The 25121-nt window shown below is 66.2% G+C and overlaps 4 protein-coding genes across 4 annotated transcripts; 2 read left to right on the top strand and 2 right to left on the bottom strand.

Moving 5' to 3' along the window:
• Positions 1-2229: 2229 nt before the first annotated feature.
• On the bottom strand, positions 2230-3062 carry EMIHUDRAFT_360305 (hypothetical protein; the record flags this gene model as incomplete). The annotated part of the gene is made up of 2 exons (XM_005756756.1): positions 2230-2371; positions 2553-3062. A coding segment is annotated over one exon (510 nt), but the record flags the coding sequence as incomplete, so codon positions are not given.
• Positions 3063-10575: 7513 nt separating this feature from the next.
• On the top strand, positions 10576-11006 carry EMIHUDRAFT_59988 (hypothetical protein; the record flags this gene model as incomplete). Its single annotated transcript, XM_005756755.1, has 2 exons — positions 10576-10737; positions 10953-11006. Coding segments are annotated over 2 exons (216 nt in total), but the record flags the coding sequence as incomplete, so codon positions are not given.
• Positions 11007-12934: 1928 nt separating this feature from the next.
• On the bottom strand, positions 12935-18118 carry EMIHUDRAFT_439191 (hypothetical protein). Its single transcript, XM_005756754.1, has 11 exons — positions 17798-18118; positions 17095-17724; positions 16918-17014; positions 16571-16625; positions 16259-16323; positions 16143-16181; positions 15972-16072; positions 13802-13835; positions 13648-13730; positions 13484-13571; positions 12935-13301 (listed from the first exon to the last, which is right to left on the bottom strand). The coding sequence occupies exons 1-11, from the start codon at positions 18076-18078 to the stop codon at positions 13065-13067; spliced, it is 1710 nt and encodes a 569-aa protein (XP_005756811.1). The 5' UTR covers positions 18079-18118; the 3' UTR covers positions 12935-13064.
• A 3473-nt stretch (positions 18119-21591) lies between these two features.
• Positions 21592-24668, top strand: EMIHUDRAFT_221181 (phosphoglycerate mutase; the record flags this gene model as incomplete). Its single annotated transcript, XM_005756753.1, has 3 exons — positions 21592-21666; positions 23637-24101; positions 24357-24668. 3 exons carry the CDS (start codon positions 21592-21594, stop codon positions 24666-24668), a joined length of 852 nt encoding a protein of 283 aa, XP_005756810.1.
• Positions 24669-25121: the final 453 nt, after the last annotated feature.

The following is a 25121-nucleotide window of genomic DNA, read 5'->3' as shown; positions in this document are numbered from 1 at the left end:
TTGGCTTGGGGATATACGCACTTGGTGTGTGATCGATACATTTTCTAACACCTTAGGTCTCAGGAGAGCTGGAGAGGGCCGCAGAGGTTGTATTCGAGTGGAAGGCTGAGGTGGGAGGTCAGGTAGGGGTCTGGGCGGCCTACACGTGTGCAGTCCTTTTTGGGTTGACAGTTGCTCAGTGCATGACTTGCCCGGGAGGGGGGGGGGGGGTCGAGGAGACAATCTAGTTATACGCGCGGCCACACGTGTAGGCGCGTTTCTTAGCTAAAACGAGCGCCTGCACGAGTAGACGCTTATATTCGAGCTCGCCAAATGCGCATCTGCACGTGGAGGCGCTCATGTTAGCTAGGGCTCGCACCTGCACGTGTGGGCGCGTATCTGACACAAGCACCTACACGTGTGGGCGCGAGCCTTGGCTAAGATGCGCGCCTACACTTGCAGGCGCTTATTTTTGCCGCACTTTCCGGGGTTTGCCACCTTGGATGTGACCATTTGCGCAAAAAGGTACATGTCGGTGCCTTCCAGAGGCAGCTGCGACCCCGCCGAGTAGACGGCGTCACACAGCAGGTGGCGCGGTGTGACGCCGTTCACTCAGCGGGGTCGCAGCTGCCTCTGCGCGTCCTGGGGATGTACCTTTGTCGCGCGCCGGAGACGACTCGACACCGCCGAGATCGGTGATCAAGCTCTGACAGGTCGCACGTCGCTCCTTTGACGCCGACGTGACTCAGCCCGTGCAGATCACATCAGGACACGGTCTCGACGCGCTCGGTACGACGCCTGCGACCCGTCTCGGGTCAGGTGGCACGACGCTCATCGCGCCCGCCAGCGCTGCCATGCAGGCTGCCACGACGAGGTCGAGCACGCTTCTATATGCTCGCCGAGCCTTCCTTTCCATCCCATTAGGTAGCCTGGGAACGGTGGCGGTCAGAGGCAAAGCCTACGAGGGGTGGTGGAACCACATGTCACGGCTACTGCCGGCTCGACCCCACGATAGCCTCCGAAGGCTGACTTTGCGGCACCATCATCGGACGATGTCGACGAGTTGGGTCGCTCTCGCGGTAGCCAGATGACCTCTCATACTAGCATCATCGGCCATGGCCGCAGGGAGCGCGGGGGAGGGCGCTGGGAGCAACACGGAGCTCCGTTGGACGTTTTCAAGATTAGCGTGTCAGAGTGTGAATTGGCACTAGCCACAGGGTCACAGCTCACACCCAGGTCACGCGGCATTTTGAGCTCGCACCGAAGCCGAAAGAGACCAATCGCTTATCGGCGGGGCGTCGGCTCCAAAGACGAACGAGGAGGCAGGAGCATGTTCCATTTTACCGGCCAACCCTCCGGGCAACCAGAAGGCATTCGCGAGATAGGGGACGGTACGTAGAGCCGTACCGCCGTCTGCTATTATGAAGAAGAGGCTCTGCCAGAGAAGGAGGGACTCGTCAACTATCAAGACTTTCGCGGATATGGTCACCAAGGGCCGGTCATTCCCTGCTATCACACCAAGCCGTCGAGCGTCGTTCCACATCGCGACTGGAAACATCGATCTGGGATTTGGAGACGGGCTCGCTCGGTGAATGGGGGGGCCTGAGATCTCGAGGTGCCGATGGCGGCAGCTCAAGATCTCTATCTTCAGTTAAAGATCTCTGAGTTTTGTGAGAGATGCTGTGTGTGGAAGATCTCTGATCGGCATCTACGATCTCCACTCAACAAATCTACTGGTGTCCCGCAGAGATCTCGATGTATGGAGACCCGTGTTTACTTTACGGCCCTTGCCCTGCGAACGCGCACCCCCGGGGCTAGGGCTCTCTTGCCCGCAACCCGATCCCGATCATCCGGCCCGCCTGGGTGCGCTCCTTAGCTCCCCGCACCCCGGCCCTGGATGTGAGGCTGCCAACTGCACTCCAAGTGCTCCAAGTGCGTCACAAACACCGTCCGCGAGATGGGCGCGGGTGCCGGGTGCGACTGGCCCTGGCGCTTGGGGTATGAGAAATCGGAAATGGCTACCTACGCGAAAAGAAGCGGGGCGGCGCAGCACTGAAAAGTCAAAAGAAACCACCCGGGAATCACGCTCGACACCTGCTGCGTACACGCGCGCATGGCGATCGTGAACGGCTCCTTGGACAGCGGACATGGCATTTGTGCCTCTCTGAGACGACTGGAGCAATCCTCGCAAACGCAGTGGTGCCCGCACGGGACCCACGACGTGCGTGATCGGCTCGATCATGCACACGACGCACATGAGTGGTTCAACCTCGCCCACTGCCGTTGCCGCCGTCTCAGCAGCGGCCGCCGGCGCCTCGGCAACCTCAAGCGCTGCGAGGCGAAGCGCCGAGCGCCGACAGCTCCTCGTCCAAGGCGTCGATCGCGCCCGCGTGTGGCGTGGCGTCGTCGATCGCGATACGCGCAACGCCGCGGCGCTGTCCGCGCTCACGAGGCGCTGCAGCGCGGCCAGCGCCTCCGCTCCGACGCTGCCTGCCCCTCCGCCTCCGCCGCCTCCGCCGCCCGCCGCCCGCCGGATCAGCGCCGCCGCGTGGCACTCGCGTCCTCACTCGGCCTCAGCGCGCCACCGCGTGCGGCAGCACGTGCTCGCGCCACACGTCGGACAGCGCGCTCCAGTCCGGGCGCGCCTCGGCGCCGTCGGGCGGAGAGAGCGCGATCTGGTGGCCGATGCGCATGACCGTTACCGCGTACTCGCGCGCCGCCGCGGGGAAGAGCGAGTGGCTTGCCGGCGACCACGGCGCCGCCGCCCGCCGGATCAGCGCCGCCGCCTCGCCCTCGCCGCCCGCGGCGCGCTGCAGCGGCGTCGGCTCGCCCTCGTGCAGGCTTGCGCCGCTGCGCAGCAGGGAGAGAGCGCGGGCGGCGGTGAGGGTCTCAAGGTGCGCGAGCGGCGTCCAGCCGCGGCTGGCGACCAGCCAGGCGGCGAGGTCGGCGTGGCCGCGGCGGTTTGCGGCCACCTCGGGCGTGCTGCCGAAGGGCGGCACTGCGGCGCGGGAGGCGCCGTAGGAGGAGAGGAGCTTGGCGACCTCGAGGTGGCCAAAGCTGCACGCGATGGACAGCGGCGTGACGCCTCTGGTGTTGGCTTGGCCGACCGCCGCGCCAGCCTCGAGGAGCAGCCGGGCGACGTCGAGGTGGCCTTCCGAGCACGCAACGAGCAGCGGCGTGCGGCCTTCTGAGTCTGCTTGGTTCACCGCGGCGCCGGCGGCAATCATCAGCCGAACGCAGTCGACCTCGCCAGCCTCGCACGCAACGCTCAGCGGCGTAATGCCGTCAGTGTTAGCTTGGTCGACCGCCGCGCCAGCCTCGAGGAGCAGCCGGGCGCACTCGACGCGGCCCATGTCGCACGCCATGTACAGCGGCGTGGAGCTGTTCTTGTTGGCCTGGTTGATCGCTGCGCCCGCGTCGCGCAGCAGCTTGGCGATCTCGAGGTGGCCTAAGTGGCACGCAACGAGCAGCGGAGTGGCGCCGTCCTCCTCGGCTTGGTTGACCGCCGCGCTGGCCTCGAGGAGCAGCCGGGCGCACTCGGGGTCGCCCGTCGAGCAGACGATGAGCAGCGCAGAGCGGCCGCCGCCATTCGTCGCCCCCACGCTCGCTCCAGCTTCGAGCAGCAGCCGCACCGCCTCGGCTTGCCCGTGCCGAGCGGCCCAGGTGAGCAGCGTGTCCTGCTTACGAGTCTCGAGTCGCGCGTCCCCCACCCGGAGAGGGAGGCGCGCAGCGCGGCCAGGTCGCCCACCGCCAGCTCGGGCAGCAGGGCGGGGCTGCTCATGCCGCCAGAAAGAAGAAAAACGCCGGCTCTCCGAAAATTTTTTAAAACTTGCGCGTGACATACACGTATTGAGGGCCCCAACCCGAGCCCCCGGGGCGCCAACTCGCGCGAACTCGCACGTACCGAGCTCCACAGCCTCGACCCACGCCCGACATGGTTTCGTCCTTCTCGCCGTCGGCCGAGGCGCACCGCCTGGTCATCCACCACCGTCTCAACCTCTCCATCAGGCCCGTGGAGCACACAGCCTCCTCTCGTCGATTCGTCGACTGCTCGGCCGGCGTCGTGCACCCGACCCATCAGGTCTGCTGCCACGCTACTTGCGGGCTGTGCGGCGGACACGGCTGCTCCAGTCGCCCGGGCGGGTCACGCCAGTGCTGCATGCCCGCTATTTTGCGTACAGGTCGGGTCTGCGAATCACCGGCGGACGTGGCTTGCAGCCTGCGGGGCAGCAGCAACCCCTTCAACTCGATACGAGCTCGCCCCCGTCCCACTCGCGGCTCGCGCTCTCCTCTGACGACACCCGAGCAGGCCTCGCTGCCGCCGACAGCAGTCGAGGTTCCGGCGTCTCTGCCTGGTCAAACAGCGCCAACGGTGGCCATCGGTTTTGGTGGCGAGCGCGTTTCCAATGCTTTGCCATCGGAAACCCATCTCACGATGGTGCGCGACGGCACGCGTGATGAGGCTTCAGCGACACGCAAAGTGTTCACCAAATCACTCGGAACAAACTTTATTGTCATTGAGCGTGCGCGTATCCTCATATGCAGCATCGACAAGAACGCCACGCGCTTGGGCTCCTGCCGTGCGGAGGTGCGCACGCGCCGCGCACCCACACATGGTAAAAAGTGAGTCGTAAGAGAGCTAGAGCTAAGTGTGTAAGAACGCGAAATCGAGGGTGGGGCGGGCTATTCAAAGGCGACAGAGGGAGCGGACGATGGGCGGACACGCGCAAGCCCCAACACATAGACGTTTTCTAGCCCGATCGAACACTGCAGCGCCTTGACCTTGTCAAGCAGCCCGCCGACGCGGGACCCGCGCAAGAACTCGAGCTGGTCCTCGAGCGCCGCGATCGCGCCCATCCCGCCGACTGCTGCGCCCCACACACGCACACACCCCACACAGGCGGCCTCATCTACGCAGCCATCCGAATCGCCCTTGCCGCAGACCAGCCCTAGTGGCACCGAGCAGCCAGACGAACATATGTCGGATGGCGAGTGTAGTGAGAGGTCTGATGAGGAATCTAGCGAGGAATTTAGTAAGGAGTGGGATCAGGAGGACAGTGGGGAGACAGGGGAGGCATCGAGTGATTTGTCGGGCCAGGAGTCACTGCGGCTGAAGTCGGACCTGCAAGAACACTTGCCGTCTCAGCTCGTCGAGGCCATCTGCAATGTCACCGCCGAGCTGTCAGCCCTGAGCCCGTGCGAACTGCGGTGATGGAGTGCACGAACCCCGACGAGAGCAAACGCTCCTCAAACGTCAGGAATGCGTATACCCACTCCAGTGTAAGACGGTAACACAGATCACAGTCACACACGCGACAGGCATGATCCGTACATGAAGGGTGGAGGGGCCCGTCCGATATGGTGTGTCGACGCGGGAAGAAAGGAGCGTCCGATATGGTGTCGAAACAGGGCCCTGATAGCGCTCAACAGCTACTGTAGGCCGCTCACGCTCATTCGGCGATTTCTCCATCGCTCAGCCGCAGGGCGCCCGTACCGCCTAGCTCCGCGGACGGGCCCCTCCACCCTTCACGTACGGATCATGTAGTCCCCACAATCCCTGTCGTGGGATCGCTTGTCATGTGAGAGAGTGCCTTTTGTTCTTTCTTGAAACTCAGGCAACGATGGGCTCCTTCCCGTCACTTGCACTCGGCACGTCGCCCCATGGTGCGCGTAGCTATGACAGGGACCGCGGCCGCGGAGCCGGCGGCGGACGGGGCTGGCGCGCAAGCGCCGGCCACCGTCGGGCCGCCGGGAACGCGCCGCGGACGACCCTGGAATCGCTTCGATCGCGCGCACATGGAAGACTGCCTCTCGCTTGCTCGCCCGCCAACAATCGCCGCCCGGCTCCAGTCCGAGTGCCGAGGACGCGAGAGAGCCTCAACCGAGGAAGTTCTTTTTCCACACTCAACGATGCCACGCGCAAGGACGAGTCTTCTGACGCCCACTGCGATCATTTGCCACCCAGTCGTGTCGTTGCTCAGGTCCACTCTCTCTTCGAACACTTGTACCTCCACGGCTGCTGCTGGCGCTGGGGTCCCCTTCGGGTGCATCGTTACAGCTGAGCGACAACGCTCAACCGCGGGATTTCCACTAGTTCGTCCTCCTCGGAGTCGAGGCCCGTGATGGCGGCCACTGAGTCCGCCATTTTGTTTGAGCAGAAAAAGAATTCGAATCACGCACTCAATGGGGACCCTGTCCTCCTCCCCCATCCCTCGCTGGCCTGTCTGTTTTCTTTCTTTCTACTCAAGCAGACAGCCCTTGCGCCCACACCTCGATCTTCTTGGGCAGCTGCTGCCGCTGCTCGTCGCCGTGGCCTAGGCGGCCGTGGCCGCCCTCGCCCCAGGTGAAGACGGCGCCGTCGGCGGTGAGGGCGAGGATGTGGTCGCATCCCGCCGACGTAGCGACGACGCGCCGCCCAGCCAAGGCCTCCACCTTCTTCGGCAGCAGCTGGTTCTGCTGGTCGCCGTGGCCCAGCTGGCCAAAGCCTCCATAGCCCCAGCTCCAGACCTCGCCGTCGGCGGTGAGGGCAAGGCTGTGCGCATCTCCAGCCGACACAGCGACGACGCGCTGGTCAGCAAAGGCCTCGATCTTCTTCGGCAGCAGCCGGCCTTGCGCGTCGCCGTGGCCCAACCGCCCAAAGGTTCCATAGCCCCAACTCCAAACGGCGCCGTCGGCGGCGAGGGCGAAGCTGTAGCTATATCCAGCCGACACAGCGACGACGCGCCGCCCAGCGAAGGCCTCGACCTTCTTTGGCTGCCACTGGTTCTGCTGGTCGCCGTGGCCCAACCGGCCGTCGACGCCACCGCCCCAGCTCCAGACACCGCCGTCGGCGGTGAGGGCGAGGCTGTGGAATGCTCCAGCCGACACAGCGACGACGCGCTGACCAGCAAAGGCCTCGATCTTCTTTGGCTGCGGCTGGATCTGCTGGTCGCCGTGGCCCAACTGGCCAAAGCCTCCATGGCCCCAGCTCCAGACGCTGCCGTCAGCGGTGAGGGCGAGGCTGTGTTCGCCTCCTGCCAGCACAGCGACGACGTGCTGGCCAGCCAAGGCCTCGATCTTCTTCGGCTCCAGCTGAGCCTGCCGGTCGCCGTGGCCCAACCGCCCAAGGTGTCCATCGCCCCAGCTCCAGACGGCGCCGCCGGCGGTGAGGGCGAGGCTGTGCGCATCTCCAGCCGACACGCTCACGACGCGCTCGCCGCCCAGCGGGGAAGGGAGGCGTGTCGGTGTGTTGAGCTGCGTCACGCCCTCGCCGTGCCCGAGCAGGCTCGGACAGAAGGATGGCGCAGAGCCGCACGAGGAGAGCCGCCCCTCGCCGTCGATGAAGACGCTGTGAAGTTCGCCTGCCGCCGCCCTCGCCGGCGGGTTGGACTCGCACAGCAGCGCAGACAAGCACAGCCACCGCACGGCGCAGCCCTCGCCCTCTGGCTGCGCCGGCAGCTCGAAGCCGCGCTCTTGCGCCCACAAGCGGATGCCCTCCACCGCAAGCGAGGCGTGGAAGAGGAGTGAGACGGCCGCGGCGCGAGCGATGTCGGCGGGGCCGCAGCGAGAGATGACGCGCACGAGGAGGTCCGTGGGGAGGTCGAGCAGGCGGGTGGGCGGCGGCGTGTCTGGTGAGGGAGCGGCGGTGGCGGCGGAGGCGAGGCGGCGCGAGCGGCGCCGCGGCGGGGTGGACATCGCGAAGAAAGATCGAAAACAACTTAAGGCCCTTGCCCTGCGAACGCGCACCCCCGGGGCTAGGGCTCTCTAGCCCGTAACCCGATACCGATCATCCGGCCCGCTGGATGCGCTTCTCAGCTCACCGGCCCTGGATGTGAGGTTGCCGACTGCACTCCAAGTGCTCCAACTCTCTCGCGGCACCGCGAGGTGGCACGAAGGTTGAAGCGAGAATCGGAGAGAGACTGCGAAGAGAGATAGGAAGAGGCAGACTCCCTAGGGTAGGCGACGGCTAGCGCATCACACTCCTCTCCTTAAAATCCCTGTGTGGTGGCGGCGTGCCGTTCTCCCATCCCTCCCTTGGGTTGTCTGTTTTCTTTCTTTCTTTCTTTTCGCAGCACGAGGGAAAATACCGCGGCGTTCAGGAAAGCGGCTCCGGTGTGCCTTTGTGAACTCGTCGGCTTCTGCAACGCGATCCAAAGACTCGACACCACTATGGGCTGGACGTGCGCAATCATAAATCTCCACCGTTCGAGATTCACCACTTTCGGGTTACGTTCGCAGGTGGCGATAGGCACATGGGCGACACGGATACAGAGCTTGCACCCTTTCGTCCTTCTATCACTGCCCCGGTGCCCACGTCTCGATCTTCTTCGGCAGCAGCTGGTTGGACAGGTCCTCTCCGTGGCCTAGGCAAGCATCTTCGCCCTCGCCCCAGGTAAAGGCCGCGCTGTCGGCCGTGATGGCGATGCTGTGGGAGCCTCCCGCCGACGCAGCGACGTGTCGTACGCGCTGATCAGCAAAGGCCTCGATCTTCTCGGGCTGCCACTCGTGCTGCTGGTCGCCGTGGCCCAACCTGCCATATTCGCCATTGCCCCAGCTCCAGACAGCACCGTCACCGGTAATGGCGACGCTGTGGCCGTATCCCGCCGACACAGCGACGACGCACCGGCCAGCAAATGCGTCGACCTTCTTTGGCTGCCACTGGCGCTGCTCGTCGCCGTGGCCCAGCTTGCCGTAGTCTCCATCGCCCCAGCTCCAGGCGGTGCCGTCGACGGTGAGGGCGAGGCTGTGGTGCTGTCCAGCCGACACGCTCACGACGCGCTGGCCAGCCAAGGCCTCGACCTTCTTCGGCAGCAGCTGGTTCTGCTGGTCGCCGTGGCCCAGCCGGCCATAGGCTCCACGGCCCCAGCTCCACACGGCGCCGTCGGCGGTGACGGCAAGGTTGTGAGCCTCTCCAGCCGAGACAGCGACGACGCGCTGACCAGCGAAGGCCTCGACCTTCTTTGGCTGCGGCTGGTCCTGCTGGTCGCCGTGGCCCAACCGGCCAGAGTTGCCCCAGCCCCAGCTCCAGACACTGCCGTCAGCGATGAGGGCGAGGCTTTGTGCGCTTCCTGCCACCACAGCGAGGACGCGCTGGCCATCAAAAGCCTCGACCTTCTTCGGCTGCCACTGCTCCTCCTCGTCGCCGTGGCCCAACTGGCCGTGTTCTCCACCGCCCCAGCTCCAAACAGCACCGCCGGCGGTGAGGGCGAGGCTGTGGTGTCCTCCAGCCGACACGCTCACGGCGCGTTCGCCGCCCAGCGGAGAAGGGAGGCGGGTCGGCGTGTTGAGCCGCGTCACGCCCTCGCCGTGGCCGAGCAGGGCTGGAGAGTAGGACGGCGCTGAGCCGCACGACGAGAGCCGCCCCTCGCCGTCGATGAAGACGCTGTGATACCCGCCAGCCGCCGCCCTCGCCGGCGGGTTGGACTCGCACAGCAGCGCAGACAAGCACAGCCACCGCACGGCGCAGCCCTCGCCCTCTGGCTGCGCCGGCAGCTCGTAGCCGCGCTCTTGCGCCCGCAAGCGGATGCCCTCCACCGCAAGCGAGGCGTGGAAGAGGAGTGAGACGGCCGCGGCGCGAGCGATGTCGGCGGGGTCGCAGCGAGAGACGACGCGCACGAGGAGGTCCGTGGGGAGGTCGAGCAGGCGGGTGGGCCGCTGTGTGTCTGGCGAGGGAGCGGCGGTGGCGGCGGAGGCGAGGCGGCGCGAGCGGCGCCGCGGCGGGGTGGACATCGCGAGAAAAAGAATTCTCCTGCGCCTCTCTCACAGCACAGCGGCAGAGAACGCAGAGAAGAGGGAGATAGTGGACCGACGGACGTACGGACACATGTGTAAGAGCGCGCACGAGTGGGTGTGCGAGCAATATCGAAAGACAGTGAGGCCGGGGTCGCACACGGCAGGGGTGGCGGGACGGTTGTGGAGCGAAGTGGCAGTAGCCAGCCTCAAGCATCGATGGGATAATAAGATGAGATTACCAGACGAGAACGGGGGGAAGGACAGGCGGGCGACATTTGACGACGTCGGGGATCACAATGTGACGACCAAAACGATCTTGGGGGCCAGGGTGAGACAACAGGTCGGTGGCTCCAACGTGGACACGCCCATAGCTGGGGACACTACTAGGTCATGCATGGAATCAGAAGTTTTATCTCCACACACACACACACACACATCACCACAGACAAAAGTATAGTCAGAGGGGCAGCAGTCGGGACCCCCACTCACGGCCCCGCGAGTGCCTGCAGCGAGATGTCCATCCCTGAGAACGCACACAACGCCTCGTGTGTAATGCCCTGTGTTCCGCGAGTGCGTGTGCCCCGTCGTCCATGAATGGTAAGACTGAGAGTAGAGTAGAATCGGGTCGAGCGACCGGCCCAGTCGAGCCGCCCTCCCCTCAGCAGAGCGGGCGAGAATCCTATAGGATTCACGCCACGGATGGCATCTGTCGCGGCGATAGCCTGGTCGAGCAGCCTGCTCCCGCACCGGCAGAGTGGCGCTGCACTCCGCATGAGCTCCTCCGACCGTGAGGGTCTCCTCGACGCGCTGTGGGACTCGTCGCGTGAGACGCCGACGGCCAACACGGCCGAGGCGTCCCACCTTCACCTCGAGCTCGACGAAGATGGAGAGCCGCTCCAGGCGCGCTTCACGTACGTCGACGAGCACTCTTGCATCGGCTGCACCTACTGCGCAACCACGGCGCGAGGCACCTTCTTCATGGAGGAGGATCACGGCCGCGCGCGCGTCTTTGACCAGGCAGGCGACTCGGACGAGCTGGTGCAAGAGGTGATCTTTCCTAGACATGTCCTAGACATCTCACATTCCTAGACATCTCCTGTGCAACATCTCTTACATCCCCTCGACACTCCTAGAAATCTCCGGCACAGCTCGTGCAAGAGGGAGCCGAGGCCCTCCGTTTGACATTTCCCTCGGGTCTTGGTCATCTCGGGTCATCTCGGGTCATCTCGGGTCATCTCGGGTCATCTCGGGTCATCTCGCAGGCGATCGACTCTTGCCCCGTGTCTTGCATCCACTACGTGTCGCACGAGGACCTGGTCACTTCCTAGACCTTTCCTAGACCTTCCCTGGACATTTCGTGTCTTGCATCCGTCGCACGAGGGCCTGGTTGCAACAGCTAGGCGAGGGAGACAACAGCTAGGGGAGGGAGAGACGCTTCCTGGACACGTCCCTGTCGAGCGGGATTGCCCGAGACTGCCCGAGGTTTCCCGGGATTTACCCGCGATTGCCCATAGGTCATCCTCGAGAAGGAGAGGGAGGGGCAGCAGATCAACAACGCGCAGCGGCTGCGCAGCCAGCAGGAGGGCACCGCCGCCGTGCCGCCGACGCAGGCGTTGCCCGCTCGCGTGAACCGGGCCTTGCACTTTGAATGGCTTGCCCCACCACAGTGATCCGTGATGGCGCTCACCTTGCGAACCGCCCTCGCGCCCTCGCAGGCCAAGTCCTTCAGCTCTGGGGCAATGCGCTGCACAAACTGCCCCGGCCGCGGGTGCGCCGATTGCCCCATGTTCGGGGTTGGCGAGAACCCGGTCCGTCGAGCTTCGGCGCGCGAGGAGGACTGGGGGAGGGGTCCATCGATGCACCCTAGCTGGACTCGTTAGGTCTACCTCGATCGCAAGGCGGTGCGGGAGGAGCGCCGCCGCGCGAGCGGCGAGGCGCAGGCGGAGGAGGAGCGGCAGCGGCGAGAGCAGCTCATCATTGACAGCATCTTTAAGGCGGAGGGAGCGGTAGAGGAGGGGGCGGAGGAGGGGGCGGAGGAGTTGGTGTCGGCCGAGGAGGCGGCGGCGGAGGCGGCGGCGGCTCTGGGCGGCGGTGTGGTGGAGCGCGACGTCTCCGGTCTGCTCGACGCCATGTTTGCAGCGCCGGAATTTGAGGAGGAGGAGCGGGCGGGTCGAGCTGACGCGGCATGATAGCTGATGTGTCACTGTGTGTACGTCACATCGAGATGTGCATGTGGCCCGAGAGGCGGGTGGAGTAAATAAATAAATAACAACGCTCCACGGCTCGAACCTCGAACGGGTGATCGGCTCCACTGTGACTCTGTCGTCAGGAAAGTGGCCCCTCCGATATATCGCGTCTGAGCGCGGTATGTAGCGGTCCCGGTATGTAGCGCGAACCCCGCTAAATATCGTCCGGTGTTATGTATCGGTCCGGGGCGGTACATATCGGTCGGCGCGCTACATATCCCCTCCGGGGGCGCTATATAACGGCCGAGACGTCTGCCCCTTTTTTGTGGGGTGTGGGACCCCTTTCAGGAAAACAGGGGGCGGGGCGGCCGTCCGGATCGGCGGCGGCGGCGGTGGCACTGTGTACGTCACATCGCGAGATGTGGCCCGAGAGGCGGGAGTAAATAAATAACAACGGACATCGGTCATCGCTCTAAAGGGGAAGGACCCTGAGTTGAACAGGGGTTGTGCGCCAAGCCCTCCTGCTCGGCTCCAGCGAGTAGACAAGTGTTGTCATCAACAGAGTAGAAGGATCTGACCTCGGGGCCGATGTGACCAAGCGCTGGTAGCATGGTTTTACCTCACACCCATGGTCTCGTCACAGTGTGCCGGCAGTCGCCGCGCAGTGTCGCTCACACAAGCCGCAGCACAAGTGACTGAGGGCCAGTGAGGGCGAGCCCATCGCTGTCACAGCTGTGGCAGCCGCACAGTGGGCTGTGTCATCTGTGCAGAGTGTGTGAGCAGCAGAGGAGCTTCACTCCAGGCTTCAGGCGCAAAGAGCTGCATGCCACCGAAGGCGCTGTCGAGGTTCGCCGAGCGCGGCACAGGTTGGAGGACACCGTCACCGACGAGCGCGTTGGAGTATTCACTCCGGACAAAGACGGCCACACGCACACGAGCTGCGGTCGTGTGGCCGTCATAGCGGCGAGGCGCGGGACCGTCTGTGGCGAAGTGGGTCGCGTCCTCCGATTTCCGTCAACTCACGGTCCTTCCCCCGTACTCTGTGAGATGGGGTAAAAAGGAACAGGGGTCCCCGCCCGTGCGATCTTACAGAGAGAGAGAGTGTGCTGTCTGCTGACTGCTGTGACCTGTGTGTAGTGTCACTACTTTAATACACTTCGAGGAAGGCTCCAACACAACGAAGACCCGCTAGGTGCGGACGTTCTGCCCTCTTCGGAAGAAGGACGGCACCGTCATCACCGGCCTCGCCTTGCGCGGAACGGCGGGCGGCGGCTCCTCGTACGAGCAGCGCGTGACGTCGACGTGGCGGAGGTAGACACGCACCCGGCGCGCGTTGCAGGCTGCGCGCAGAGCCGCCTCGGCCGCCGGCCCAACACCCACGCCACGCCGGCGCGCCGCCGGACAGACGCCGAGGAGGTCGATCTCCTGCCCGAGATCACCCGAGATCACCCGAGATCACCCGAGGTGTGTGAGCCGGCACGCCGGCGGGTGCGAGAGCAGGGCCTGCGAGGTGTGTGGAGGTGTGGGGCGGGATGTCTCCACGGGCGCAGTCGAGCAGCCAGATCTCGGGGGATCTCGGGGGATCTCGGGGGATCTCGGGGGAGCTCCTTGAGTGCGGTCGAGCAGCGAGGAAGCGCCGCGGCGAGGGCGGCTGCCCCGGCGTCGGCCACCGCGTTGCCCCCGAGAAAGAGCTGCCTGCTCAGAGGAGAGGCGGGGGGGGGTGGGGGGGGTGGGGTGCCGGAGGGGGGGGGGGGGGGGAAGGGGCAAGCCCCTCAACTCTCTGGCCGCTGGCAAAGCCGCAGCGAGGGCGCTGGCCCCTGCGTCGCCGACGGCGTTCCGTCGCAAGTCGAGCGCCTGCAGCGCCGGCAGCGAGGGCAGATCTCGGCAGATCGCGGCAGACCTCGGCTCATCTTTCCTAGTGCCGCCTGCAGCGCCGGCAGCGAGGGCAGAGCGGCGGCGCGCCTTCGTGGAGGTGCTTCAGCGGAGGAGGCGGGCGGGGGAGTGCGAGCCGCGACCTCTTCACGGCCTCCCTTGCCGAGAGCTGGCTTTCGACATCCCCGGCATCGAGTTTACGCGCTCGCATCGATTCGGTCCTTCCATCCAGCGTGAGGTGGTCATTGTAAATAGCTTCAAAGAAGGACCAAGCGCACCAGCGACACAAGGGACCGTTCTACTAATCAAAATCTGCCCTCAAACCAAGGGACCTTTTTGGAAAAGCAAAAGGGGCTGGGAATGCGGCGCGTGCGCCTGCGGGCTGCGCTCCCACCCCCCGACGGCCGACCCCGCGCCCGTCTCGAGGCGCCCGTCGAATTCATCGGGACGCGGGGGCTCTCTCGGCTACGGACGGCCTACGGGACCGGCCCCAGCTTGTGTTTGAGGGCTGAGGTAGAGCCCGACAAGCGACAAGCTGCCGAGCCCGTGGAAGGAGGTGGGGTGGTCCTCACCCCGGCGGCCCGCGCACGCACGCTGTCTGAGCCTAGCGCAGCGCGAACTCGCTCTGAGCCTAGCGGGTTGTTGTGCGAGTATATGGGACACGATGTCTCAAATATGAGGGGTTTTGACTCCTACCGGCTCCTGACGCTATCTCTGGCAGCTCTAATGACCAGGATCAGTAGTGTTGTGATAGAGGGTGCCCATACTAGCGCAGGAGCTCGCCACACTCGCCCGGACCGTCCCCTTCGGGGGCCGGTTCCGCAGCCCGCGAGAGCCGACAGCGGGGCCGTGCCGCGGGTGCCTACTGCCGAGTGCCACAAACACTGCGCCGTCCCGCCATCACCTACAGGCTGTCTTGTGTGATGGTTGGGATGTCCAAACGCCACCATCTTGGCTCTTGCGACCTCAAACCCGCGAACTGTATGGGTGGTCCTGACGTCGACAGACGCCCGAGGACCACGGTGAAGCTGAGCCGGAACGCGTCGACAAGTCTCGTCTGAGCCCGTGGCGGTCGCCGGCTGAGTCGCTGTGCACGGGCCGGTACCTCAGGCGTCACCTCCGCAGCCTCAGTTCTCAAACTCCACCACCTCCGCCAGGACGCCGTCGGTGGCACGTTCGGCGGCGAGTTTGTGGCAGCCCCACAGCGAGCGCGGCGTCGAGCCTATTCGGTCTGGTCGGTTCGCGGCACTCCCTGGGTGCCAGGGAGTGCCGCCGACACGCGAGCGGTGCTTCCTGGCAGCGCGCGCAGGCTGTGGGGCTGCCACAAACTCGAGACACGCTTTTTTCGGACATTTTCGACGCTTTTGTCCCATATTGCATATACTCGCACAACAACCCTAGCGCAGCGCGAGATTTGCGCAGCAAGCCGGCCTGGCAGCCCTTCAAAAAATTATCCTTCTGGAATAGTGCGGCGCCCTACGTAATTCTTTTCCTGTGGCGGCTCTTGGCGCACAGTGGGCCGCAGGAATTCGATCGAATAATCCTCCGCGCAGAATTTGGAGCACTTGCAGAGCACTTGGAGCACTTGGAGTGCAGTTGGCAGCCTCACATCCAGGGCCGGGGAGCTAAGAAGCGCACCCAGCGGGCCGGATGATCGGGATCGGGCTACGGGCTAGAGAGCCCTGACCCCTAGCTAGGGGGGGTGCGCATTCGCAGGGCAAGGGCCTTAAAGTAAACACGGGTCTCCGAGGGTTGGCTCCGCGCTCCGGGTTTCCCCTAGCAGCGGCGGGAGCGCCCCCTCTACTCGGAGCTAATAAACACCAGACACGCCCACGACGTACATCCTCACTCGACGTCACCCCTCGAGGCCACCACACCCTCGTGTGACATTGACCGACGACGATCCACTTCTCTGGCGGGACACCTCTCTGACACCTCTCTGGCAGTTCTCTGACACCTCTCTGACACTTCTCTGGCAGCCAGGACACTTCCTAGACACTTCTCTGGCGTGTGGTGACACTTCCTAGACACTTCTTTGGGCAGGACGGCAACGACTTCAACAACCGCGTGGTCCAGCCCCTCAATCACCGCATCGTCGTGCAGACGCCGCCGAGGGCTGGCGCAACAGCAGCGACAGCGGCGGAGGAGGCGACCCCCCCCTCCGCCAGCCACAGTTGCCACAGCCCTCGGCGGGCCGCTGCAGCAGGCTGGGCAGACAGAGGCAGTGCGGCGGCCCCGTCGTTCCCGATTGCGTTGTCCAAGCAGCTGACGCTGCGCAGGTTTCGCATGCAGCCTGAGCGGAGGGCGGCCGCCAGAGCCGCCGCCTGGGGAGATGCGGGGAGGTGTGGGGAGATGTGGGGAGATCGAGCGGAGGGCGGCCGCCACAGCCGCCGCCTCTGCGCAGCCCCAGCCGAGCCGCGCGTATGTCTGCTCCTACGAACCGCTCCTCCCGCACCGAGATCGGCCGAGATTCCCCGAGATCCGCCGAGCCGCGCGAGTGATGTCTGCTCCTCGACCGCCGCCAGCCGCGCGCCGTACACGCTGCGGTAGGCGGCGGCGGCAGCAGGCTCTTGACCTGCGAGCAGGCGGCGGGGAGAGCCTTCGGCGAAGCGCCTTCGGGAGAGCCGTCGGCCGGCGGGAGGTGCACTTCCTAGGGGGTTGCTGATGGGGGAGTGGGGGGGTGGCCGGGGGGGGGGGGGGGGTGTCCCCCGAGGGGGGGGGGGGTTGGCAGAGGCGTGCGGTCGGGAGGTCTGCTCCTCGTGGCGCGCGCGAGAGGTGTGGGGAGATATGGGGAGATATGGGGAGACATGGGGAGATCGCACCTCGTGGCGCGCGCGCGAGGTCTGCTGGCTGGAGCGGAGGGCGGCGGAGAGGAGCCTGAGGCGGGACAGCTGGGGAGATGTGGGGAGATGTGGGGAGACATGGGGAGATCGAGGCGGAGAGGAGCGGCGGGACAGCGATGGCGCGGGGTGGCGCGGGGTGAGCCCGAGGTGTGACGGGAGAGGCGGGGAGGAGCCCTTTTGTCTCGAGGAGGGCGTGGCGAGAGGAGGGGGGTGGGTGCGGCACGCCGGAGAGCGGCCGAACGATCTCCCCATATCTCCCCATATCTCCCCATGTCTCCCCATGTCTCCCCATATCTCCCCAGATCTCCTCCAGGGGTGCGGCACGCCGGAGAGCGGCCGAACGTGGGCGACGCGCCGGCGAGAGCCGAGGAGGAGGAGGAGTGCGGGGGCCGAGGCGGCACCTCGGCCGGGCTCCCGCCGCACCTGGGTTCAGATACTGTGGGGGTAGGGGATGGGTGCGGGTACTGTGGGGGGTAGGGGCCTCGGCGGGGACCCTGCCGCACCTCGCCTCTGGCAGAACAGTCTCTGTGGCGCAAGGAGGCTCGGTCCCGGCAGGTTGGCATAGGTAGTGGACGCGCGTGCCCCCCTTGACGAGGGTGGCGAGCGCCTCCTCCACCGCGAGAGAGGCGGCCGAAGAGAGCTGCCCACGCTGCCCCTGCTGCCCCTGCCCCTGCCCCTGCCCCTGCCCCTGCCCCTGCCCCTGCCCCTGCTGCCCCTGCCCCTGCTGCCCCTGCTGCTGCTGCCCCTGCTGCTGCCGGAGCTGCTGCTGGCGCGACGCGGACGGCGGCGGCGGAGGCGCGAGCAGCGCGACTTGCGTGTGCGGGTGAGAGAGCCACACGAGCTCAGCTCGCTCCGCCGCCCTGCGCAGCGCCTCCTCGGAGGCGTACAGGCCGACCACGCCGGCTGCGTGATCCGGCGCAAAGCATGCGCTGGTGGCGGCGCCGGCTGCGTCGCGGCAGCGCTGGTGGATCGAGCAGTAGTCGAGCAGCACGCCGTGGCGGCCTCGCCGCTCCACAAGCGGCTGGAGAGCGCCGGCGAGCGAGGCGAGCGTGCTGCCGCGAGGGTCGGGGTGCTCTGCAGAGAGCCAGGCGTGCGAGACACACACCACAGGCAAGCAGTCGGGCCAGCCAGACCTAGAGGACAGGTTCCGAGGAGTTCCGAGAGGCCTGCTCACAGCAGGCAGTCGAGCCAGCCGGAGGCCGCGACCGGCAGGCCGCGACCGCTTCGCTCGGCGAGAGCACCGCCTCTGGCGGCAGGGCCTGCCGCGGAGGCAGTTTGCCGCCGCTCGAAGAGAGGCCAATGAGCCAGGCCGCGTCTACCAGCACGACTTGGCTTGACAGGAGGCTCTCCTCGAGCTCGCCGCCGCCCATCGCCTCCCAGGCAGCGCGGGCGGCTGCCGGCACCTCCACCTCTCGATCGGGGGCTAGGTGAGGAGCACCGAGCAACGCCCGCGGCCCGACGGTCCAGCGAGTCCAAACGGTCGACATCCGATTTGAGATCGAAGCAGGCACGATTGGTAGGAGCCCACACAGGTCGAGGAGCCACAAGGTGTGAAAAAGAATTTTACGACCCAAGGCGGTCGCACGACACGATTCACGCGACAGGTGCACAAAAATTAAAATGAATAGGCGGGCGGGCGCGGCGGGGTGCGGTGCGGTGCGTGCAATCGTGTGTTTGGCGTCATGTTGTGTGTGCCTTAACATGGTATTAACATGTCTAGCTCAAAAAGAATTTCGAAATGATCCAAAAAAGAATTTTCTTAGCACCGCTTGTGTGAAATACGGAGGAGGCGCGTTACATGCGGAAGCTCGACAAACACACGGCGAGGGCGACAGCAAGAGTCGAAAGGGCGGCGCCTGGTTCAAAAGACACAGCAACATTCCTTCACTCCCGCTCGCGCCCGGCATCTCCGCCCGATCTCGCGGCCCCATTCCCAGCAGCAGCCTCCGCCGCCGCCGGCCGCACCTCTCGCGCGCAGCTCGGGCACATGCCAGCAGGCGTCGGCCTCGCGCGCGAACCGCAATGCGGGCAGCGCGCCGTCGCCGCGCCGGCACGCTTGGGCGCCGCGCCGCGCAGCGGGCCGCTGGCCAACAACTGGCCGCGCCGCCCGCCGCCCCGCCCGCCCTTAGCGAGCAGTGCGCTCGCCGCTAGCGAGTCCTCGTCGACGGGCGCCTGTCAGTGCTCAGTCACATCTCTCCCCCATCTCTCCCCATCTCTCCCCATCTCTCCCCATCTCGCCCCGCATCTCCCGGTATCATGAACTTCGACACCGCCGCCGGTGCTCCTTTCTCTCCGCAGTTCTCGTCGCCGCGCGCCTCCCCGTCGCTCGCCGACGTCTCGGCCGCCGCCGCCTCCTCCTCCGCCCTCGACGCCTCCAGCGCCGCCCGCTCCGCCGCCCTCTCCGCCTCTGCCGCCTTAGCCCTCTGAGCCGCCCGCTTCTTGGCCTGCCGGCCGCTGCCGCCGCCGCTCGCGCCGCCGCCACCACTCGCGCCCCCCCCGCCGCCGCCTCCGCGGCCACCCGTCGTCTTGCCCGCCTCCTCTATAGCGAGCTCTGCCAGCAGCGCCTCCGCCGCCGCGTTGGCCCTCTCCTCCGCTTCCTTGCGCCGCGCCTCGGCCTCCCGCGCGCGCTGCGCCGCCTCGTCCGCATCAGCGCGGCGCAGCACCTGCCTCGGGCCCCGCCTCGGGTCATCTCGGGCCACCTCGAGCCCCTTTTCTCCGCCTCGGCACGGCGACCTCTTCGCACTTTGGACGGCCCATGCTCAGCGCGATCTGGAGCGGCGTCTTCTTGTCGCGCGTCTTCGCCGACCGGTCGACGCCGCGCTCGACCAGGAGCGCAACCTACGGGACGGGTCGTGGACGGGTGGTGGACGTGTCCGGGACATGTCCAGCCTCGACCAGGGAGGGCCCCACGATCTCGTCTCGGTCCGACTGCACTGCGACGTGGAGCGGCGTCAGGCCGACCGTCGTCGGCAGGTTGATGTCCGCCTTGGCCTCGAGCAAGATGTGCACGCAGCGCGCGCTGTCCGCCCAGCATGCCGCGTGCAGCGGCGACGAGCCGTGCACGCTCACTTGGGCCACGTCCGCGCCGCGGCTGACCAGGAAGGCGGTGCAGTCGGCGTGGCCGTTCGCGCACGCAAAGGCGAGGGCCGAGTTGCCGTTCTCACCGGTGGTGTTCACGTCGCTGCCCGTGGATACTAGCTTGGTGAGCGACATGAGGTCGCCGTGCTCGGCCGCGTCGCATAAAGGATTCATGGGGGGTGCGATGAACGTTTCGCCCTGAGCTATGGACTCCGCCTGTATCCGCTTCATCTCGGCTTCCCCAGGCGCATCTTGGCGGACTTGGAAGCGCGACATGCGTGCGCCCTCGGGCCCGAACGCAGCTGTGGCACTACCTAACACAAGGAGTGCACGCACGGCGGCAAAACAAATCGCGGGCCGTCCTTCCGCATCCCTCGTTTGGGTTTGTCTGTTTTCTTTCTTTCTTTCTTAATAAGGGGCGCAGCAGCTCGAGCACTCCGGCAAAGCCATGCCCGGCTCGACCGGGCGGCAAGGAACTGGACGGTGCCGCGCCGCAGCTGCTTGATGGCGTCCACGTCGGCGCCCGGCGTGCCCGACAGCTCCACCACTTGGCGCACTTCCCCAGCACTCACCCACTACTCTCACCCATCACTACCAGCTACTCTGACCCACCACTCACCGGACAAACACCACTACCGCCCAGGTGCTCGACTCTCGTCTGCGGCGTGCTGCGGTCCGGGTGCGGATTGGGAGAGAGAGAGAGATTTTTAGCAATGGGGGCGGGCCTCTGCACGTCGACCGTCCCCCCTCCCCGAAACTAGACTAGAGCAAGGCAACGAGGGGAGCAACCCGCGCCGTTGCAATCGGTGCCACGTCCTCCCACGCGTTCTTGGCTGGGTCGAATCGCACGACAGTGTTGAGCCGTTCACACCGGTCTCCCACCACACTGTGCGCCGCCAACAACATACAGCGTTGCGTTTTTTTCTCGAACCACGTGCCTCTACGCCGCCGTTCACGTGCACGAGCTTCTTGAGCCACCCACGCCACCCACCCACCCACCTCACGGCCCGGCTGAGGCTTGGAACCACCCACCCACCCCACCCACCTCACGGCCCGGCTGAGGCTTGGAACCACCCACCCACCCCCAGCCCCACCCACCTCACGGCCCGGCTGATGAGGCGAGGAAACCCACCCCCACCGACCGACCCACCCCCACCACCCAACCAACCGTCCCGGCCACGGGAGACACAAGCAAGGTAGCAAAGCACCCAGCCTCTCGCGCGCCTTATACAGCACAGCCTGACTGACCCACAGCCGAGGGTTAGGATTAGGGTTAGGGTTAGGGTTAGGGTTAGGGTTAGGGTCAGAGAGTTCAAGCCGTTGTGCAGCTCCTAAGAACGGACCGCTTCGGGTCGGAATGGAGGAACAGCGGTCCGTTGACGCGAGCTCTCGGTGAATGCTCCGAGTTCTTCGGGTTAGGGTTAGGGTTAGGGTTAGGGTTAGGGTTAGGGTTAGGGTTAGGGTGTTAGGGGTAGCTTGTTGTCGTCGTGCCGATAAGACAGAGACACGGGCAGCAGAGACGCGACCCAATCGACGCACCAGAGCATGGTTGGGCGTGTGAGCCGCCATCTTGGACTGTGAGGCGAGCATTTGCCACCGGGAGCTCGCCGCCCCCCCTACACTGCCGCCGCCGCCCTCCCGAGGCCAGATAATAGCCCAAGTCGAAGAGTGCGCGCCGCCCTCGGTATCTGGGTGGCAGGCGGGACTAGAGAGGCACGCCAGAGCACGGCCGGGGGCGGGAGCCGCCATCTTGGAGACTGTGTCGACGAGCCCTCTGACGGGCGGCGCGCTCGAGCACCCATACCTCACCCCCAACCACATGCTGCGCCGTCAGATCCGGGGGACTGGGAGGGGGCGCGCAAGGCAGCGTGATCTCGCGCCCCATGCAACTCCTCCGGCGATGGCTGATCTTCTTACGGCCGATGGCTGAGCTGCGCTGTGAGCCCGATGGCTTCGGGCCCAACTTCAGAATCGTGCTTTTTGGGTTGGGTTGTTGGGTTGGGTGGGCGGTGGGGACAGACCCCCTATCTGGGTAGGAGCCGGAACCCTGCGGAGGTAGGGCATCCAGTCTCCTCATCGACATCGACACGTGACACCGATGGAACCCTTGCTGACCGCCTGGTGCCCGTTCGTACGATCAAATTCTTCTGGAAGTTTTCTTGTAAGTACCTGGGATTTCTTTTTTCGCGATGTCCACCCCGCCGCGCCGCTCGCGCCGCTCGCGCCGCCTCACCGCCCCCGCGGCCACCACCGCTCCCTCGCCAAGCACGCCGCCGCCCGACCGCCTCCTCGACCTCCCCACGGAGCTCCTCGTGCGCCTCCTCTCCAGCTTCGAATGCCCCATCGACATCGCTCGCGTCGCGGCCGTCTCGCTGCCCTTCCACGCTTCGCTTGCGCTGGAGGCCATCCGCTTGTGGGCGCAAGAGCGCGGCTACGTGCTGCCGGCGCAGCCAGAGGACGAGACCTGCGCCGTGCGGTGGCTGTGCTTCGCTGCGCTGCTGTGCGAGTCCAACCCGCCGGCGAGGGCGGCGGCAGGCTATCTGCACAGCCTCTTCATCGACGGCGAGGGGCGGCTCTCGTCGTGCGGCAATGGAGGGCGTAGGCTGGCGGCAGCGGAGGGCGAGGAGGGCGAGGAGGAGGAGGAGGAGGAGGACGACGAGGAGGTGGAACTTCCAGGCCTCCTCGGCCACGGCGAGGGCGTGCTGCAGCTGAAGACGCCGACCCGTCTCCCGTCGACGCTGGGAGGCGAGCGCGCGGTTGGTGTGGCGGCGTCAGGACTTTTCAGCCTCGCTCTCTCCGCGGACGGCACCCTTTGGTCCTGGGGCTGCGGCGGGCAGGGCGAGCTGGGACACGGCGACGAGGAGCATCAGTGGCAGCCCAAGAAGATCGAGGCCTTTGCTGGGCGGCGCATCGTCGCTGTGTCTGCTGGAGGCATGCACAGCCTCGCCCTCACCGCCGACGGCGGCGTCTGCAGCTGGGGCGATGGAGACGATGGCCGGTTGGGCCACGGCAACCTGGACGGGCAGCTGCTGCCCAAGAAGATCGAGGCCTTTGCTGACCAGCGCGTCGTCGCTGTGTCGGCGGGAGCGTTCCACAGCATCGCCCTCACCGCCGACGGCGCTGTCTGGAGCTGGGGCTGTGGTTTGGCCGGCCAGTTGGGCCACGGCAATCAGCAGAACCAGCTACTGCCCAGGAAGATCGAGGCGTTGGCTGGGCGGCGCGTCATCGCTTTGTCGGCAGGAGGGTACCACAACCTCGCCATCACCGCCGACGGAGCCCTCTGGAGCTGGGGCCTTGGAGGCCATGGCCAGCTGGGCCACGGCGACGAGCAGTACCAGCTGCTGCCGAAGAAGGTGGAGGCCTTTGCTGGCCAGCGCGTCGTCGCTGTGTCGGCTGGAGAGTGCAACGGCTTCGCCATCACCGCCGACGGAGCCCTCTGGAGCTGGGGCACTGGCAAGCTGGGCCACGGCGACGAGCTGAACCAGTCGCTGCCGAAGAAGGTCGAGGCCTTTGCGGCGCGGCGCGTCGTGGCTGTGTCGGCAGGGGATGTCCACAGCCTCGCCCTCACCGCCGATGGCGCTATCCTCGCATGGGGCGAGGGTGAGCGCGCCCGCCTAGGCCATGGAGAGGACCTGTCGAACCAGCTGCTGCCGAAGAAGATCGAGGTGTGGTCGCGGGAGTGAGAAGGGGGGGGGGGGGGGGGTCACGTGCGGCGAGGCAGGGTCGCACCCATATTATGTAAACACGCTGCAGAAGAAAGAAAGAAAACGTCGCTCCACCTCAACTACAACTGTACTCTCGTGAGGCTGTGAAAGCCCTCTCCTCGACCACAGCCCTCACCTCTGCCCGCCAGCTGCCTCGTGCTGGAGATGCTTAGCCTCCTCACCGCGACGGCACTGGCGCTGTCGTCGCCGATCCGGCCAGGCGGAAGAACAGGAGCTCGTGCTGCGGCGCTGTGTGTGTGGAGGCGGGCGATGCGGACGCAGCCTTGGCGGCCGCCGAGAGAGAGCTCCAAATCGCGCTGGCCGAGGCCGCCGCTGCGCGCGAGGCGGCGTCGGCACGGAAGGAGACGGCGGCGAGGGCAGCCGCGGAGGAGGAGGCGCCGCACGCGAGGCTGGTGCTGGTCCGCCACGGACAGAGCGAGTGGAACCTGGCGAACCGCTTCACCGGCTGGGTGGACGTCGACCTGACGGAGCAGGGCATGCTCGAGGCGCGCGAGGCTGGCCGTCTGCTCGCGGCCGCCGGGCTCGAGATTGACGAGGTGCACACCTCGCTGATGCGGAGAGCCATCCGGTCGGCGGTGCTGATGCTCTCGACGCTCAACCAGTGCTGGCTGCCGGTGCGGAAGCACCTCGAGCTCAACGAGCAGCACGCCGGCCTGCTGACAGGCGAGAACAAGGTCTCGTGCGCCCAAAGGTGGGGCGTCGACCAGGTGATGGCGTGTGGCGGCGCAACTTTGAGGACCCTCCTCCCGAGATAGCCGCCGACTCCGCGATCCAGCGCGCCATCGCCACCGACAGGAGGTGCGGCGCCGCCGCGTCGAGCCCCACAGCCCTACCCTACACCCTGAACCAAAAGACCCAGACCCAGAATGTACCCCAACCCTAACCCCAACCCCACGACCCTAGACCCAACCCCAGCCCCGACCTTGACGAGGTACGACGCCGCGCGGGTGCCGTCGCGCGAGTGCCTCTCCGCCGTCTCCCGGCGCGTGGCCGGCCTGTGGGAGGGCACCATCGCGCCGGCGCTGCGGGAGGGGAGGACGGTCCTCGTCGTGACGCACGGAAACACGCTGCGCGCCCTCGTCGCGTACCTGGACGGCCTCGCGCCAGAGGACGTGTACCACGTCGACCTGCCGACGGCGACGCCGCTGCTGTACGAGTTTGACGGGGCGGCGCCACGCGAGGGAGCACGGCGTGTGGGGCGAGCGGGAGGGGGCGGCGCGGCACGGCCGCTTCCTGGTGTGCGCTGTCCCCGCGAGCGCGGAGCGGCGAGGTGAGCTGCGCCACGGGGTGTGTGCGACTCCAATCGCGCCTCCGAGGCATAAAAAAGGCGGTTTGTGTGCCACTTTTCATCACAGTGCGTTTTACGCGCCAGCTCCACGCCAAGGCAACTATATGCATGCGAGCTCTGATTTGGTCTCTCAGACTCAGTCCGCATCAGCGGCCAGCGCGCAGCGGCAGCCCAGGGCACAGCACGGCCAGCACCTCGCTCACATGCACACTACGGCCCCCGCGCCCACCCCTCGATCTTCTTGGGTAGCAGCTGGCTCGACAGGTCCTCTCCTTGGCCTAGGCAGCCGTATTCGCCCTCGCCCCAGGCAAAGACGGGGCCGCTGGCGGTGAAGGCGAGGCTATGGCCGGCTCCAGCCGACACAGCGACGACGCGCTGGCCCGCGAAAGCCTCGACCTTCTTCGGCAGCAGCTGGTGCTGCTGGTCGCCGTGGCCCAGC

Source organism: Emiliania huxleyi (genome assembly GCF_000372725.1).
Source record: "Emiliania huxleyi CCMP1516 unplaced genomic scaffold EMIHUscaffold_95, whole genome shotgun sequence".
Taxonomy (NCBI): domain Eukaryota; phylum Haptophyta; order Isochrysidales; family Noelaerhabdaceae; genus Emiliania; species Emiliania huxleyi.
The sequence above is the reverse complement of the archived record's forward strand: the minus strand, read 5'-3'. Positions and strand labels throughout refer to the sequence as shown.